Source organism: Rhinatrema bivittatum, chromosome 1 (assembly GCF_901001135.1).
Source record: "Rhinatrema bivittatum chromosome 1, aRhiBiv1.1, whole genome shotgun sequence".
NCBI classification, from domain to species: Eukaryota; Metazoa; Chordata; class Amphibia; order Gymnophiona; family Rhinatrematidae; genus Rhinatrema; species Rhinatrema bivittatum.
This window is the reverse complement of record NC_042615.1, coordinates 412,737,289-412,752,809: the sequence shown is the minus strand read 5'-3', so window position 1 is coordinate 412,752,809 and position 15,521 is coordinate 412,737,289. Positions and strand designations below refer to the sequence as shown.

The 15,521-nt window shown below is 44.9% G+C and overlaps 1 protein-coding gene across 3 annotated transcripts in view; it reads right to left on the bottom strand.

Moving 5' to 3' along the window:
• Positions 1–15,521, bottom strand: part of CLTA (clathrin light chain A) — a 128,850-nt gene that overhangs the window by 46,698 nt on the left and 66,631 nt on the right. Inside the window, exons 5-6 of one of the 3 annotated variants that reach the window (XM_029602616.1) lie at positions 10,031–10,084; positions 8,767–8,872 (exon numbers count right to left, since the gene is read on the bottom strand). The exons of 1 other annotated variant lie outside the window; for it this stretch is intronic. In XM_029602616.1, coding sequence (XP_029458476.1) covers positions 8,782–8,872; positions 10,031–10,084 — 145 coding nt within the window. In that variant the 3' untranslated portion in view covers positions 8,767–8,781. Of the gene's footprint in view, positions 1–8,766; positions 8,873–10,030; positions 10,085–15,521 lie in introns of those variants that run through there. One more of the 3 variants, XM_029602598.1, reaches the window with a different exon arrangement.

Below are 15,521 nucleotides of genomic sequence, written 5' to 3'. Positions count from 1 at the left end.
TTGTAGAATGTACACTCGTCGATTCCATCGAAGGATGTGCAATTTGCATCGAAGATGAGGCTGTTGACATCGATGGAGCAGCAGGCATCGTTGGAGCGCAGATAGGCACGTCCATCGGAATAGATAGAGCTGCAGCAGTCATCGGCACCGAGATTGGCATCGGTATGAACGATGACGTTGGCATCGGCACTGGCATCGATGTGGACGATGGTACCGGCATCGACTCGGTAGTCGGCATCGATGGAGACATCGGCATCGGCCCGATGGCCGGCATCGATGGAGTTATCGGCATCGGCCCGATGGCCGGCATCGACTGGGGAGTCGGCATCGGTCCTACCAGGGCCGGTATTGGAGATGCAGCCGGGATGGCTTCTTTCATGGCATCGGCGACAAGCTTCTTAATCAAGGTTGTTAAGTCCGCCACGGACGTCGACGGTGTCGATTCCTCTGAAGGGATTACCGAGGTCGATGACAACTTCCGCTGTTTAGCCTTTGGTTCTTCCGGCGATGGCAACGGAGGAATCGCATGATGTCTCCGGTGTTTATGTTTGGGACGGATCTCAGAAACGGATCTGGACGATGACGGGGTTGGCGAGGAAGCATCTCCCGAACCTTGTTGGACTTTCTTTAGAAGTATCTTCTTCGATACGCCTATCGGGGAAGATCTAGTCGAGGTCGACGGCGATGTCGGTGCTCTGATTTGAAAAATCTGAGCCATTCTTTCATGGCGAAGCTTCCTACCTTTCGCCGTCATTTCTTGACATTGGGCACAAGAAGCGATGTCGTGGTCTCCTCCCAAACAACGGACGCACTCCACGTGCGGGTCGGTGATGGACATAGTCCGGTTGCAGGCCGGACATTTTTTGAATCCGGAGGTTTTCTCCGTCGACATCCGTCGATGAATTCGGATTCTTTTTTGTCAAAAAAGAGTATGAAGTTTGTCACCAGCCGGTGACAAACCGAGCGAGACCCGTAAAGGGTAAAAAGTTGAGAATTAAAGTTAGTCGTTGTGAGGTAACTCACGGGGCTCCTGGAAACCGCGATGCAGCTAGCAGCGCGGAAAAAAGAAGACTGGAGTGAGACCCCTGTGGCAGGGAATATCATGGCATGCCGGGCATGCTCAGTAGCCTCAGGCAGCCAGTTAAAACTTCTAGAAACTTGCCAGAAGTTTTTCCCGCTTAAGGGCTCCGTGGATGACGTCACCCATATGTGAGGACTAGCATCCTGCTTGTCCTGGGATAAAAGGATATATTAATGAGTCCTACAAAAATGACATGGGCTACCTGTACAATTAGACTCCACCACAATTGCAGAAAAGAAACAGTCCCAATTTGCTCCATCTTTCAGCATAATTAAAACACCTCTTTATTAACTTAGTGGAACTTGTTCTAATTTTTTCTGCATATATTTTAAGGATAGTATTTCAAAACTGAACCTTATGCTCCCTTGTAGCCTGATAATTTATATGATGCATGTTATGACTAATGCACTTCACCTTTCCTGGCTAAGTATGCACCATTCAGCATCTATTGCACTTACCTATTCTTATAAGACTAAGAAATAATCCAGAATGTACAAGAATTGGCAAACACGTATAAAGCAGAGTTGCTTACTTGTAACAGGTGTACTCACAGGACAGGAGGATGTTAGTCCTCACATATGGGTGACATCATCAGGATGGAGCCCAATCACAGAACACTTGCCAAAGTTTCTAGAACTTTGACTGGTACCTACTGGGCATGCCCAGCAATGCACTGACCCTGCATCCAGCAGGGTCCCCTTCAGTCTCGTCTTATAGTAAAAAGTATGTGTGAAAAATAAAATAAGAAAACGTAAGCATACCCAACTCCGCGGGGTGGCGGGCAGGTTTCGTGAGGACTAACATCCTGCTGTCCTGTGAGAACACCTGTTACAGGTAAGCAACTCTGCTTTCTCACATGACAAGCAGGATGATAGTCCTCAGATATGGGTGAATAACAAGCTGAGAATGCCCGAGCAATGCACCAAATGCACCCAAAAACATGCAACAGCTACAACAACAGGGGTGGAAATTTGGTTAGGAGGGCATCCTGAACGGGTAGGTGGAAGGATGTTGGGAAGTTAAACTGAAAACAAGTTGCGGAGAACAGACTGGCCAAAGATGGAATCTTGCCTGCCAGCCTTATCTAAGCAATAATGTGCTACGAAGGTATGGCGAGAACTCCAGGTAGAAGCCTTACAAATATCAGCAAGCGGCACCGAACGAAGGTGCGCTACTGATGTCGCCATGGCCCTGACAGAGTGTGCTTTTACAGGGTCTTGCAGTGGAATGCCTGCTTGCTGGGAGCAAAAAGAAATGCCGTCCGCTAACCAGGAGGAGAGAGTCTGCTTTTCCACAGGATTTCCCAATTTGATGGAATCGAAAGAAACTAATGAGTGGATTTTCTGTGGGCTGACGTGTGGTCCATATAGAAGGCTAGAGCACGATTGCAGTCCAAAGAATGCAGAGCCTGTTCTCCTGGGTGTGCATGGGGCCTGGGTAAAAAGGTAGGTAGGATAATAGATTGGTCAATACGAAATTCAGACACTACCTTCGGTAAAAATTTAGGGTGAGTGCAGAGCACTACCCTGTCATGCAGAATTTTAGTGTAAGGCGGGTAGGTAACTAATGCCTTCAATTCACTATCTCTGCGAGCGGACGTGATAGCGAGAAGGAAAAATACTTTCCACGTGAGATAACTGAGATCACAGGAGTGGAGAGGCTCAAACGGAGGTTTCATGAGCCGTCCTAAAACTACATTAAGGTCCCAAGCAGGGGCCGGAGGGCACAGTGGAGGTTTTAAGTGGAGCAAGCCTCTCATAAAGCACGTTACTAAGGGTTGTATCGAAATAGGAACATCCCCTACGCCTTTATGAAACACGGCTACCGTGCTGACAGGCACCCTGATTGAGGAAGTTTTCAGGCTTGCCTCAGACAAGTGCCAGAGATCATCCAGAAACTTCACTGTGGAACAAGTGAAGGGGTCTAAGGACATAGAGGTGCACCATACTATAAACCTCTTCCATTTGAAGCGGTAAGACCTTCTCGTGGAAGGCTTTCGTAAAGCTACCAGGACTCAGGACACAGACTCTGAAAGGTTAAGAGGTTGGAGTATTAACCTTTCACCATCCAGGCAGTCAGAGATAGGGCCTGGAGATTGGGGTGGCACATACATCCGTTGTTCTGAGTTATCAGAAGTGGATCCTTCCCCAGAGGAATGTGGCGGTGTACTGATAAATCCTAGAGGATTGGAAACCACACCTGGCGTGGCCAGTGAGCGGCTATCAGAATCATTATGCCCTTGTCCTTCCGTAACTTCACGAGAGTCTTCGATATGAGTGGAAGTGGAGGGTATGCATAGAAGAGACCGCTGGCCCACGAGAGGGTGAAAGCGCCTCTTGGTTGCGAGTGGTGGCTGTGAGTGAGGGAGCAGAATTTTTCTACTTTGCGGTTGTGGACTGATGCAAAGAGGTTTATGCGAGGGTAACCCCAAAGTTGGAATATTGTGTCCACTACTGTGGGGTTGAGAGACCACTCGTGCGGAAGAAATTTGTGGTTCAACTTGTCCGCCAATAAATTGTCCATGCCCAGCAAATAGGTGGCTGTGAGGTACATTGAGTGGGAAAGGGCCCACACCCATATCTGTGCAGCTTCTTGACACAGGAGGTAGGAGCCCGTTCCCCCCTGCTTGTTGATGTACCACATCGCCACCTGGTTGTCAGTTTGAATCAGGATGGTCTTGTTTGAGAGGCAATCCTGAAGGACCCTGAGGGCATATCTGAGTGCCCGAAGCTCCAGGATATTTATCTGGTATTTGGCTTCCTCTGGAAATCAGGTTCCCTGAGTCTGTAGGTCGCCGACATGAGCACCCCACCCTATGTTGGAGGCGTCTGTTGCCAAGGTAATTTGAGGTTCTATAGCCTGAAATGGAAGACATTCAGTTAGATTGGAGTGTTGCATCCATCAGACCAGCGATAGTCAGAGCTGTGTGGTAATGTGAACAATGTTGGACATTGGCAGACAAGCTTGAACCCACTGGGATTTTAGAGTCCACTGCATGACTCTCATAGCTATGCAGGCCAGAGTGACATGCACAGAGGATGCCATGTGACCTGACAGTATGAGGAAGTGACTAGCAGTTGAGGATACTCGAGTCTGTAAAAGATGTGCCAGAGAGGCCAGGGTGAAAGCCCGATCCTGAGGGAGGAAGGCTTTCGCCTGTATTGTGTTGAGGTCGTCCCCTATAAAAGATAGGGTTTTCAATGGAACTATCTTGGATTTGGGATAGTTGATTAGAAACACAAGGGAGATCAGGGTATGGATAGTGAGACGCAAGGACGCCATTGCGGCTTGTTGAGTCGGGGCCCTTATCAACCAATCGTCCAGATAAGGGTAGACATGGACACCCTGACTCCTGAGAAAGGCTGCGACTACCACTAGGCACTTGGTGAATACTCGTGGAGCAGACGCTAGGCCGAATGGCAGTACACGGTACTGGAAGTGACTAGGGCTGACCAGGAATTTGCGATGAGACAGAATAATTGAGATGTGTGTGTATGCATCCTGGAGATCTAGAGAGCATAGCCAATCTCCTTTTTGAAGAAGAGGAATTAGAGACCCCAAGGTTACCATCTTGAACTTCTCTCTTTGCAGATACTTGTTTAGTGCACGAAGGTCCAGGATTGGACGAACGCCACCTGACTTTTTTTGGATGAGGAAATACCGGGAATAGAACCCCTGCCCCCGTTGGGAGAGGGGCACTGATTCTATTGCCCAGGACTGGAGGAGGGTTGATACCTCCTGTTCCAGAAGGAGAGAGTGGTCGGATGATCCCCACATCAGCCGAGGTGGGGAGTCCATCGGTACAGTCAGGAAGCTGAAGTGGTAACCCTGAGTGACTACTGCAAGTACCCACTGATTAGTGGTGATTGTGTGCCAAGTGTTGGTGAAATGGCACAACCGACTGCCGACTGGTACTGATGGAAAAGGAGGTTGGCCTATGCTCTCCAGTAAGGAGTCAAAACCCCGACGCTGGTCCTGGCTGAGGAGCAGGTTGGGTCTTTGAGGTCAGGACTGCCTGGACTGACCTTTTTGATAAGGCTTAAAAGGGCGACCTCGGGAAGCCAGAGAATAATACCTTCTTGGTTTGTAGGCTGGATGCTTAGCGTCTCGTCTGAATGTCCTCTTGGAGGTGGACAAGAATTCAGCAGGTACTGAAGTAGGTTGATGCAGTGTTTCATGGTGGTGCTTGAGATGTGCCACAGGGTCCTGAATTTTGTCTCCAAAGAGATTATCCCCAGCTCGTAGCAGGTCAGCCAACCTGTCCTGTACCTTTGGTCTGAGGATTTCAACCAGGCCCATCTTCTTGCACTAATCCCCGCTGCGGATACCCTAGAGGCAGTGTCAAATATATTGTACGCAGCGCGGACCTCATGCTTACCAGCATCCAGGCCTTTCTGAGCTAGCGCATTAAGGTCATCCTGGAGTTGGTCAGGTAAAGTTTCAGAGAAATCCTGTATCTTCTTAAAAAGGTTTCTGTTATACTGGGTCATGTACAACTGGTAAGAAGCATTGCGAGATAAGCACTGAGCCATGAAAAACCCGTCTGCCAAAAGCATCTAGGGATTTCTGTTCCTTTCCTGCAGGTATGGAGGAATGAGGTTTGGAACGTCGAGCCTTTTTCTGAGCTGATTCCACAACCACAGTGTGATCTTTGAAACCCAGGAGCTGACTGCACAAGATAGGTGGCATCTGTCTTACGGTTGACAGGCGGAACTGAACCTGGATGCTCCCAATTCCTCTTTAGCAGGTCAATTAGGATTTCATGAATAGGAATTGACATGATTTCCTTAGGAGCATCAAGAAACTGGAGTACTTCCAGCATCTTGTGCCTTGAATCTTCTTCTGTCTGAAGCTGAAATGGAATTGTTTCAGACATCCATAACCAGTCCTCCCTGGTACTAGATATCCCCCTTCGTCTACACACCTCCACCAGACCGATCAGAGCAGCGTACAAAGATACCCTTCATGCTCCACCCACCAAGTCCTCTCACCACGTTTATATAAGGAAATGTGCTTTCTCCACAGCGGGTCCTTCACAATGGAATGCATTACCCCCAGAACTTCGCCAAGAACAATGCCCACTGACTTTCAAGAAAAAACTTAAGACTTGGCTTTTTAAGCAAGCATTTCCTTAAAATGACTATAGAACCGTAGACTGTAGAACCCTCTCTGACCTGCATTACTGCACAGCCTTAATTCCCAGCCATCCTACCTTCACGCACCCACCCCCCCATTACCCCCTGTTCTCACCCCCCCCTGTCAATTCTCCTTTTACTCCCTCCCGTCAACCCTCATGCTACCCTCCCCGTCCAGGATACCTTGCCCCCACCCTTCCCACCACAAAGTCTCCTCACACCCCCCCCCACCCCTCTGTAATTACTCAGCCCTGGATACTTAAGACACTGAAGATATAAGTTACGTTTTATTCTCTAAATGGTTTTGCAAAATGTTAATACTCCATTACCGATCAAGTTTTTACTCCCTGTTCGATGTATTTCTCCTGTGTTTGATGTAAACCGATGTGATATGACAGGACATGAACGTCGGCATAGAAAAAGAATAAATAAATTTCTTTAATGACGTTAATAAAGGACAGATCCTCTGGAGGAAATCACCTTCTCTCTCTTCAGGGGAAGAGGGCTCAGAAGGCAGTTCTGTATCCTGGGAAGAATCATCAGTCCAAGGATCATAAGGTTGATCACCAGCTCCCTGAGAATCTTCAGAAGGGAGAAAAGGTGTTAATCCCGAAGGACCAGGCCTAGGCATCGATGGCACCGGAGGTGGCACCGAAGGCATCGATGGAAGCACCAATGGAACCGGCGACATCGATGGATGAGTTGGTGGCAGAATTCTAGAAGGCAGTATGGGTATCTGTGTTTCTTCGTCTTCTGATGACACAGATATTGGCATCGAAAGAAGAGGACATACCGGTGTTTTCGGTTCCAGCGGTGGAAGGGCACCAAGCAACGCATCCAATCTACCCAATAGCGGTGCGAGCACCATGGGAATTGGATCGGTGACCGGCTCGGGCACGGTATCGGCATCGATGGAGGCTGGAAGCCATGCGGTGCTTTACCAATGGCCTCTTGGATCATCCGATCCAATTCCTCGCGGAAGCCTGGGGCATGGAACCCTGGCACCGAAGTAGGAGGCAGCACTGGCGTAGCCGGATGGTCCACCGGTGAAAGTGGAGTCGCGGCTCCCTGCACAGATGAAGGTGGGGAACGCCTTGGTGACAGTCGCAGAGGAGGATGGGGCCTTTTCTGGACGGGATTTCTTTGTCAGTGGCTCTGTCGACGCCAAGGATTTGCCATGTTTGGCGGACTGAGCCTTCCGATACCAGTGTCGACGCTTTTCACGATGTTCTCCTCGGTCCGTTTCTTGAGGCGAAGAGGAAGAAGTAGACACCTTCGGAGTAGCTGATGCCAATCGGTCAGCACTGGTGTCCCGTTGCTGACGAGAGGTCGATGGCACCAGCTCAGACGAAGTCGAAGGGGGTCGATGGAGTCGGGAGTTTTGAATGAAAAAGAAACTCCATCTTCTCCAAACGGGCTTTGCAGCCCTTCAGCGTCATTTGGGCACATTTGGTGTAAGTCGGGCCCCAAGCACAAAACACAAACTCTATGTGTGTCTGTGATGGACATTGTCCGAGGACAATCGGGACACCGACAAAAACCCGACGCCATGGTTTCGACAAAAAGTTTAGCCGCGGTGTGGTCAATGGCCAGTATGCCCAAAAGGGAAAACTTGACGGGAATAGACCGCAAAGAAGGGAAAACCTTACCCTATAGGGTAGAATTTTTTGAAAAAGTTCCGTGAAGAAAATTCCTGTCAGGAATCTCAAAAGAGCTCCGTAATCCGTGTGGCTACTGCTGTGCGGGGAAAAAAAAAAAAAAAAGAGAGAGAGACTGAAGGGGGACCCCTGCTGGATGTAGAGGTAGGCATGCCCAGTAGGTGCTAGTCTAGAAACTTTGACAAAAGTGTTCCGTGATTGGGCTCCATCCTGTCACCCAGATGTGAGGACTACCATCCTACTTGTCCTGTGAGAAAGTGTTACTTCTGTAGCAATGTGAATTCCCGGCAGCTAAATACAATTGTTGGCAAACATGAACTGCTGCTTTAAGAAAGCAATTAGCTACAACTGGCCTTCATAAATTTGCTTATGAATGATTCTTCATACTATACAGAAGCAGCTTAAACCTAATGGAATGCAAGGCAGAGATCCCAAGCTTAAGTGTAAGCTATACATTTGCATATTTTGGGAGGAGAGGAAAGGATATTTAAGTTTTTAGCTAAACATGTAGTATCCCCTTTTGCTTCCTGATTTCTCAATGCAGATACATGTAGACCTTCCATGATGCCTTGCCTGACAAACACATACCAAGGCACCTCGCTGAAACTCTTGGACCTTGCTGCAAACTACAGGTTAGAACACAAAAAGAGATGGCTCTCTCTCCCCCCCCCCCCCCCCCCCCAAGTACACAAACTATAGTGTTTAGGCACACTCTACCTTGCTTTGGCTTTAAAAAGGGAGCAGTAGTAAAACATTTACTTGAGTAGAAGCAAAGTCAGTGTACTCCTACAAGCAGTACAGAAAAAGCCCAAAGCAATGTTGAATACCCTAGGAGTGACTCAGTACAGCGTCACAGGGATGAGTATATTACAACACACCACTGAAAACAAGGGTCACTACAACACTGCTAGTCTTTGTGTGACAGACAATTTAAGGGGGGCAGTGAGAAGATTTTACTTAACTGTTCTAGGCTGTAGCAAGGATGATTTATGTGTGTGCTTAAACGGTGAAAAGAAAAGAAACAAGGAGAGAAAGTTTAAGTCAGGTATAGAAAAGGAAAATGAATTTAATGCAGATGATAAACTGAACATGCACGGACAGTTCAGTCTACATTCAGGAAACATGCTGCTCAGTTTAAGTTAACAGCAAGTGTACTACACATATGTAATTATTGTATGCTAGGGACTACATGAAAACTGATAGCAAACAGGGTTCCTTTATTCTCCAATAAGCAAGCTTTTCAAAATACTAACACCTGTTAATTCCAACACATCAAGTTTTGCTTTATAATCTTCTCACCTATAAGGCAAATGTCACTACAGTTTTAAAGGAAGTGCTTGACTGTCAAACTCTCACAATATGTATGTAAATCCAACACCTTTAAACTACTAGATTTCATATTTACAAAATGTTCTCTTCACTAACCTACAAAAATAATGGAAGACAAAAACCCCAACACCTTCACTCCCCAAAAACACACCATCCCCTCCCCACAAAACAGCTATAAGCCATAAACTTTTTTTTTTTTATGAAAAGTAAATTTAAAACAATTTAGCAACCTCAAAATACTGTCCACTCAGGTTAGCTTCCTTACTGAATTAAGCAGTGCCAAATGTGGAACATATATCTTTGGGAGGAAAAACAACCAAACGAGCTCTGCAGCTTCTGAGAGGCAGTATGTATCAGCTAAATATTTAGTTAATATTAAAACAATGTTTATGCCGAACAGTACATTGTTAAACTTTACTATGGGGTATTACTATCTGGTTTAACAAAACCAAAAATGACCCTTATTTTCAACAGCTATATTAAATGTCCCCTATACATGCAAAATTTAGATGTTAATCATACGTACTGATGAAAGGACTGTGCAACTCCTAACAAAATGTCTTCAGGTGTGTGTTAATATATACTGCAAGGGAAATGGAAGGTACTAAAAATAGGCCCCAGCTTTCATGTGGTATTTGTATGACAACTTTGTACTTTGCAGTCACTAATCAGCACATAGTATACTCACCAATTTAAAAGTGTCAAAAATAAACACACAGTGTGTTATACTAAGTGTAACAGAAGATGCAAGTAAAATAAAATTTAAAAAAACCCCAAAACCCACTATCACGACATGAATAGAAAGAACAATTAGTTTTGCAACATACACATAACCAATCACGTCAGCGAAGGGTTGTTTGTAGAAAGCTTCATCTGCCACCCTAGACAGCAAGTGGTCCAAAAAGAAGGCAAGCAAGAAGGAGAAAAGAGAGAAGGTTTTGAAAAGAAGAGAATTTAAAATATTCTGAGCAGGTTAATAAGGAAACCAGGTTAAAATCATGTGCACAGAGCAGTTCATCTGAAGTGGTTAAAAACAATCCTGTAAGGAATAAAACTGGTTAATATTAAATGCTTTATGCCACCCCACACTATGAACTCCATGTTCAGCTTCAGACTTAAAACTAGCCCAGGGTAGGGTTGTGAATGAACACATGAGTGTGTGATGTCTCGGCAAGTGAGTGGAATGTGTTTATGCAAGTGAATGAGTAGGTGGCTAGGGATATGTGTGAATGATTGGATGGAGTGGGTGAAGGCTACAGGCAACTGTGTGCATGGAAAGCCTCTTACACCCTCTACCCAATTCCAGTACCCCATATCCAAATCTTTCTGCCTCTCTCTCTCTCATGGTGCTCAACATCCCCCATTCTCTCAACCCTGTCTCTTGTCCCCTTGTTCTCCACCTGCTCTTTCCCCCTTGCTCTATCCCACAGAGCAGCTGTATCTTTTTCCTTTCTCCTCCCCCAGCAGGTTAGTACTCAGGCTCAATCAGGCCAAAAAAGGTTTTCCCTACTATGGCCATGTTGAAAGGGGGGGGGTTGCAGCAAAAGTCTCTTCTGACCCAGAAAGCCACCAGCCCACTCCTCGGAAAAATACAATTTTATCCACCTACCTTCTGGACCAAGGTGAGGAGGGAGAATGTAGGCGTGCATCAGCAGCAGCCTGTTCAGGCGACAAGGCAGCAATGGTATATGGATAAAGCCACCTGCACCTGCTCCCTCCAATTGAAAGCTATTCTGGATAAAGAAAAAAAAAAGTGCAAATACCAGTGTTCAGATTGCCTCTGGGCCACCGACACTCTGACCTGCCTGAGGACCTAAAATATTGCCCTTGATGACACACTGACAAGCATGATATCAGGCAAGCAGTTCAGAACATCAGAGAGCCAGAGATAATAGAACATTAAGGACAGCTGGGCAGGCCAGAAAAAAAGAAGTTGTCCATTTTTAGCCCATGAGCCATAGTCTGCTCCAAATTTTCTGGTATTAAAAAAAAACAACCCAAAACTGGAGTTGCATTGGACCATAACAACTAATGCCTTGATTAATATGGGATTTACACAAAGACATGCTAAATTATGCACACTAAACTCCTTAAATCAAATCAGAAATAAAGCAGCATGCACAGAAATGTGTGCACAGCCGAGCCCACCTTATTAAATCAGCCTGGCAGTATTGAAAGGAGATGGAATTGAGATGTTGGAAACAGGAGGAAAATGACCAAACATTTGTCCTAAGAAATCTACCTCAAATTTTGAGATCCAAATTTTGTTTGGTTCCAAATATGTGAACAGCTTAAATACAGTTTAGTGACCCATATTTAATAAATAACGGAGCACCTGACAATCAGGAAGATAAAAGACAATTCCCAAGTTTCTTCAGGGGCTCCGTAATTTATTCCCTATTTCCCACCCAAGGATGAATACCAGAATTATGGCAGGATTTACAATTTGCAAGTCAAATTGTTTCTGTCCAACTATTACTGGTTCTTGATTTAACAATTAGTAAAATAATTTGTTACTTAAGAATGATAAATATACACACATACAAACTTCAATAAATTGCTACACAAAATTACAATTTTTTCTGAATATTTTAAATCAGAAGCAAGTTACTTCAACAATGTCACCTTTCCCTACATTTCAAGAGTTTTAGTACATCTTTTTAAAAGGAATTGGTTGCACAGTAAGTGTGGCAGGTTCTCTCCAGCAAAGCACATTATAAAACAAAGTGGTAACTGTATTAAGAAGCACTGAGCATATCATCTTTTTGTACAACTCAATCTTAAGCATTCATTCAAGATGTAGTCTTTGTTGTAAGGAGCAGTGGTAATCAAAAAATGCTTTACTCAAATTAATTTCTTTAAACAGGTCTATTGTATTCTGACCACCCATGTATTATTTTCACAGTTCTCATATACAGGCCAATACAATAAAGTGCACAGGAAAACGGGCACTCAGTGTTGAGCGCCCACTTTCCTATCACTAACCTCTCTGTGGCACGCAATAACATTTAAATGAGGGGGTCACGCTAAAAAGGAGACGCTAGGGACAACAGTGCGCCCCTAGTGCTTCCATAGCAACAGAAGCCCAGGAGAAATGGCTGTCAGTGGGTTTGGAAAACAGATGCTCAATTTTACAAGCGCCTGTTTTCCTAACCTGTGCACAGCCACAGGTTAAGAAAATGGACGCTCATAAAATTGGACATCTGTTTTCCTAAACTGACAGCACATTTTATTTTTTAAGTTTTTTTTTTTAATTTTTCAGTTCCTCCAACTTAATATAGTCATAATATTAAGTCACATGATGTACAGAAAAGCAGTATTTTCTGCTTTTCTGTACACCTTTTGGGTCTGCTTAAAAATTAATGCCTGCCCTTAGGCAGGCACTAATTTCTGAGCGTAAAAAGTACAGATCGGGAGCACTTTTTTTTTTCTGTATCCCGGGTGAATAACTAATAGCCTCATCAACATGCATTTGCATGTGATGAGTGCTATTAGTTTTTGGTTTGTTTGTTTTTTTTGGAGGGGGGGGGAGGTTGGATGTGAGTTTTGAACATGCTAAACCTCTTATTGTATAAGGGATAGTGGGATGCACGTCCAGTACGCACATCCAACCATGGGTACAACAGTGCACTCAGCTGAGTGCACTTTACTGGACGGCCTACGAGTAATCCAACAAAACAGGGTTACTTGTAAGATATTCTCTGACAAGAGTTCACCAGTCATATGTGGATGACATCCATGACAGCGCTGAATGGACCCTCTTCCAGAGCTTTCTTCAAAGATCCTGAGCATGAGTGGTAATTCCTATGCTCATATCATGCCTCCAGTCCTGTCATCAAGCTAATGAAGTCATCTCCAAAAAGGAAAGGAAAGATGGTATGTGACTGGCGAGCTACACATACTACAGGTATTTCCTCTGAGGACAAGCAGTACATGCCAGTCACACAAGTGGCATTCCCCAGCTAAAGAATGTTCTCAAACAAAAAAGGTATAAGGTATGTGCGCATATGCGTGCGTGTACACACAACCAGCCAACAGAGCTAGGGAACATTTTTGGGGATTTTAATTCCTGCACCCCTCCCTTTTTTTTTTTTTTTTTAAATCATTAATAAGACAACCTAATTAATTAAAAAATGGATACTAGTGAGGTTGGAGTTAAGTCTTAACCCTCAAAGACGCTCTGTGAAATAGACTGCCCCAAACTATTGTCCGAACAGCAGTATAATGTAAATGTTGAACTGAAAGTTGCAGTTTTGCAGATGTCTTCAATAGTTAAATCTTAGATGAGACAAAAATAGCTCTAGCATTATGAATTTTGATGTGTCAATCAAACTTGGGCATAAGTGAAGAATTTGCAATCTGCTATCCAATTAGAAAGAGGTTTCTTTTAAACAGGTATTCCAGTCTTGTTTGGGCCAAAAGGTACGTGGACGTTTTAGAATCTTTAGACCATGCCAGGTAGAATGCTATGGCTTTTCTGAAACCAAACTGTGTAGAGCAAGTTTGCCTTTATTGACATGAGGCTTGAGAAAGAATGTTGGCAGAATGACTGTGTGGTTAAGGGAGAAATCCAACATGACCTTTGGCAGGAAGTTTGGGTACATGCAAAGGTATTACCCCATTATGATAAAACAATGTAAGGCAGACAAGTTACTAGGGCTTTGAGTTCACCAACCCTTTAAGCAGAGGTTGCCACCATCAAATAAGCAACTTTCGGGTCAGATACTTTAACCTGCTAGAGATGAGGCGCTTTCTCCAGCTAGATAATTTCACATTTAGGTTTGACAGCAGCCTTCAAATCAAGTAATCCCCTCATGAAATGCACAATTAAAGACGCATTAGAGATCGCATTCCATTCTAAAAGAAGCTCATATACACCAATTGAAATAAGATTAACTCTGAAAGAGCTGGTTTTAAGACCAAACTCTAAAGTATACAAGGTAATCAAGGATTTGAGTGGGACAGGTAAAAAGATCTAGGGATCTGCCCTTACACTAGAGAGTTTACATTTACAGTGGAACCATAGGAGAAGAAATCAGATAATAAACTTAGCCAAGTGAGAGCTATCAGGATCATAGCGCCCCCCCCCCCCCCCCTGAGTTTTGTAAAGGTTTTTCCTACTAGCGGGATGGGAGAAAAAGCATAAGCAGGCTTGTCACTTAATCAAGGGAGAAGGTATCCATAGCCAATATGGCCTGATCTTCTAGAGTAGGAAACTGGCATCTTCTTGCTTTGAGCAGTAGCAAACAGATCTATCTTGAGAGCTCCCCACTGAGAGAATGTATTTGCTATGCTTTGGTCCAGAGACCAGTCATGCAGATCCATTTAGCAACTCGGTCCGTCTGCCAGAACGTTTTCCTTCCCTGCCAAATATATTGCTCTAGGACATCCCTTCAAAGATGGCCCTCAGTTACAACTTGACAGCTTCTCAACACAAAAGAGGAGATCCCGCCCCCACCCCCTACTTGTTTAGGTGGAACATAGCTGCCTGATTGTCTATTTGCACTAGCACAGTTTGATTGTCCACTCAATTTCTGAAAGCCCTTGCAGCCTAGCAAATTACTTGCAGCTTGAGGTGGTTGATATGGAATCTTCTCTGATGGGACCAAATGCCCTGCACCTGGTTTGTCTAGATGGGCTCCCCAGCAATCAGAATATGCGAGTGGGCTTGAATTTGGAATGGCATGCCCCTTGCCACCAGGTCAGGGAACTCCTGAAATTACTGGATGCATGACTAGAGACCCTCTGGGATTTTAAGGGTCACTGAACAACTCATATTGAGATTGTCATGAAAATACACGTATTGTTGAGGCTGTAAGGCCTAAAATCCTCAACACAGCCAAGGATGTTTGCCAACTTTGCCTGACTTTCTGAACTGTGACATTATATCCTTGATTCTGCTGGCAATCTGCCTGACTTATATTGCATCTAGACTGGGTAAATGAATCATCGGGTCACGCTAGAGAGATAACGTTCCTAGATGGAATAAATGATAGCTTTATGGAGCAATTGGTTCAGGAACCGACGAGAGAGGGAGCAATTTTACATCTAATTCTCAGTGGAGCACAGGACTTGGTGAGAGAGGTAACGGTGGTGGGACCGCTTGGCAATAGTGATCATAATATGATCAAATTTGATTTAATGACTGGAAAAGGAACAGTGTGCAAATCCAAGGCTCTCGTGCTAAACTTTCAAAAGGGAAACTTTGATAAAATGAGAAAAATTGTTAGAAAAAAAACTGAAAGGAGCAGCTACAAAACATCCAGGCCGTCAGAGATAGGGCCTGGAGGTTCACGTGGTGTAACTTGCGTGATTCTG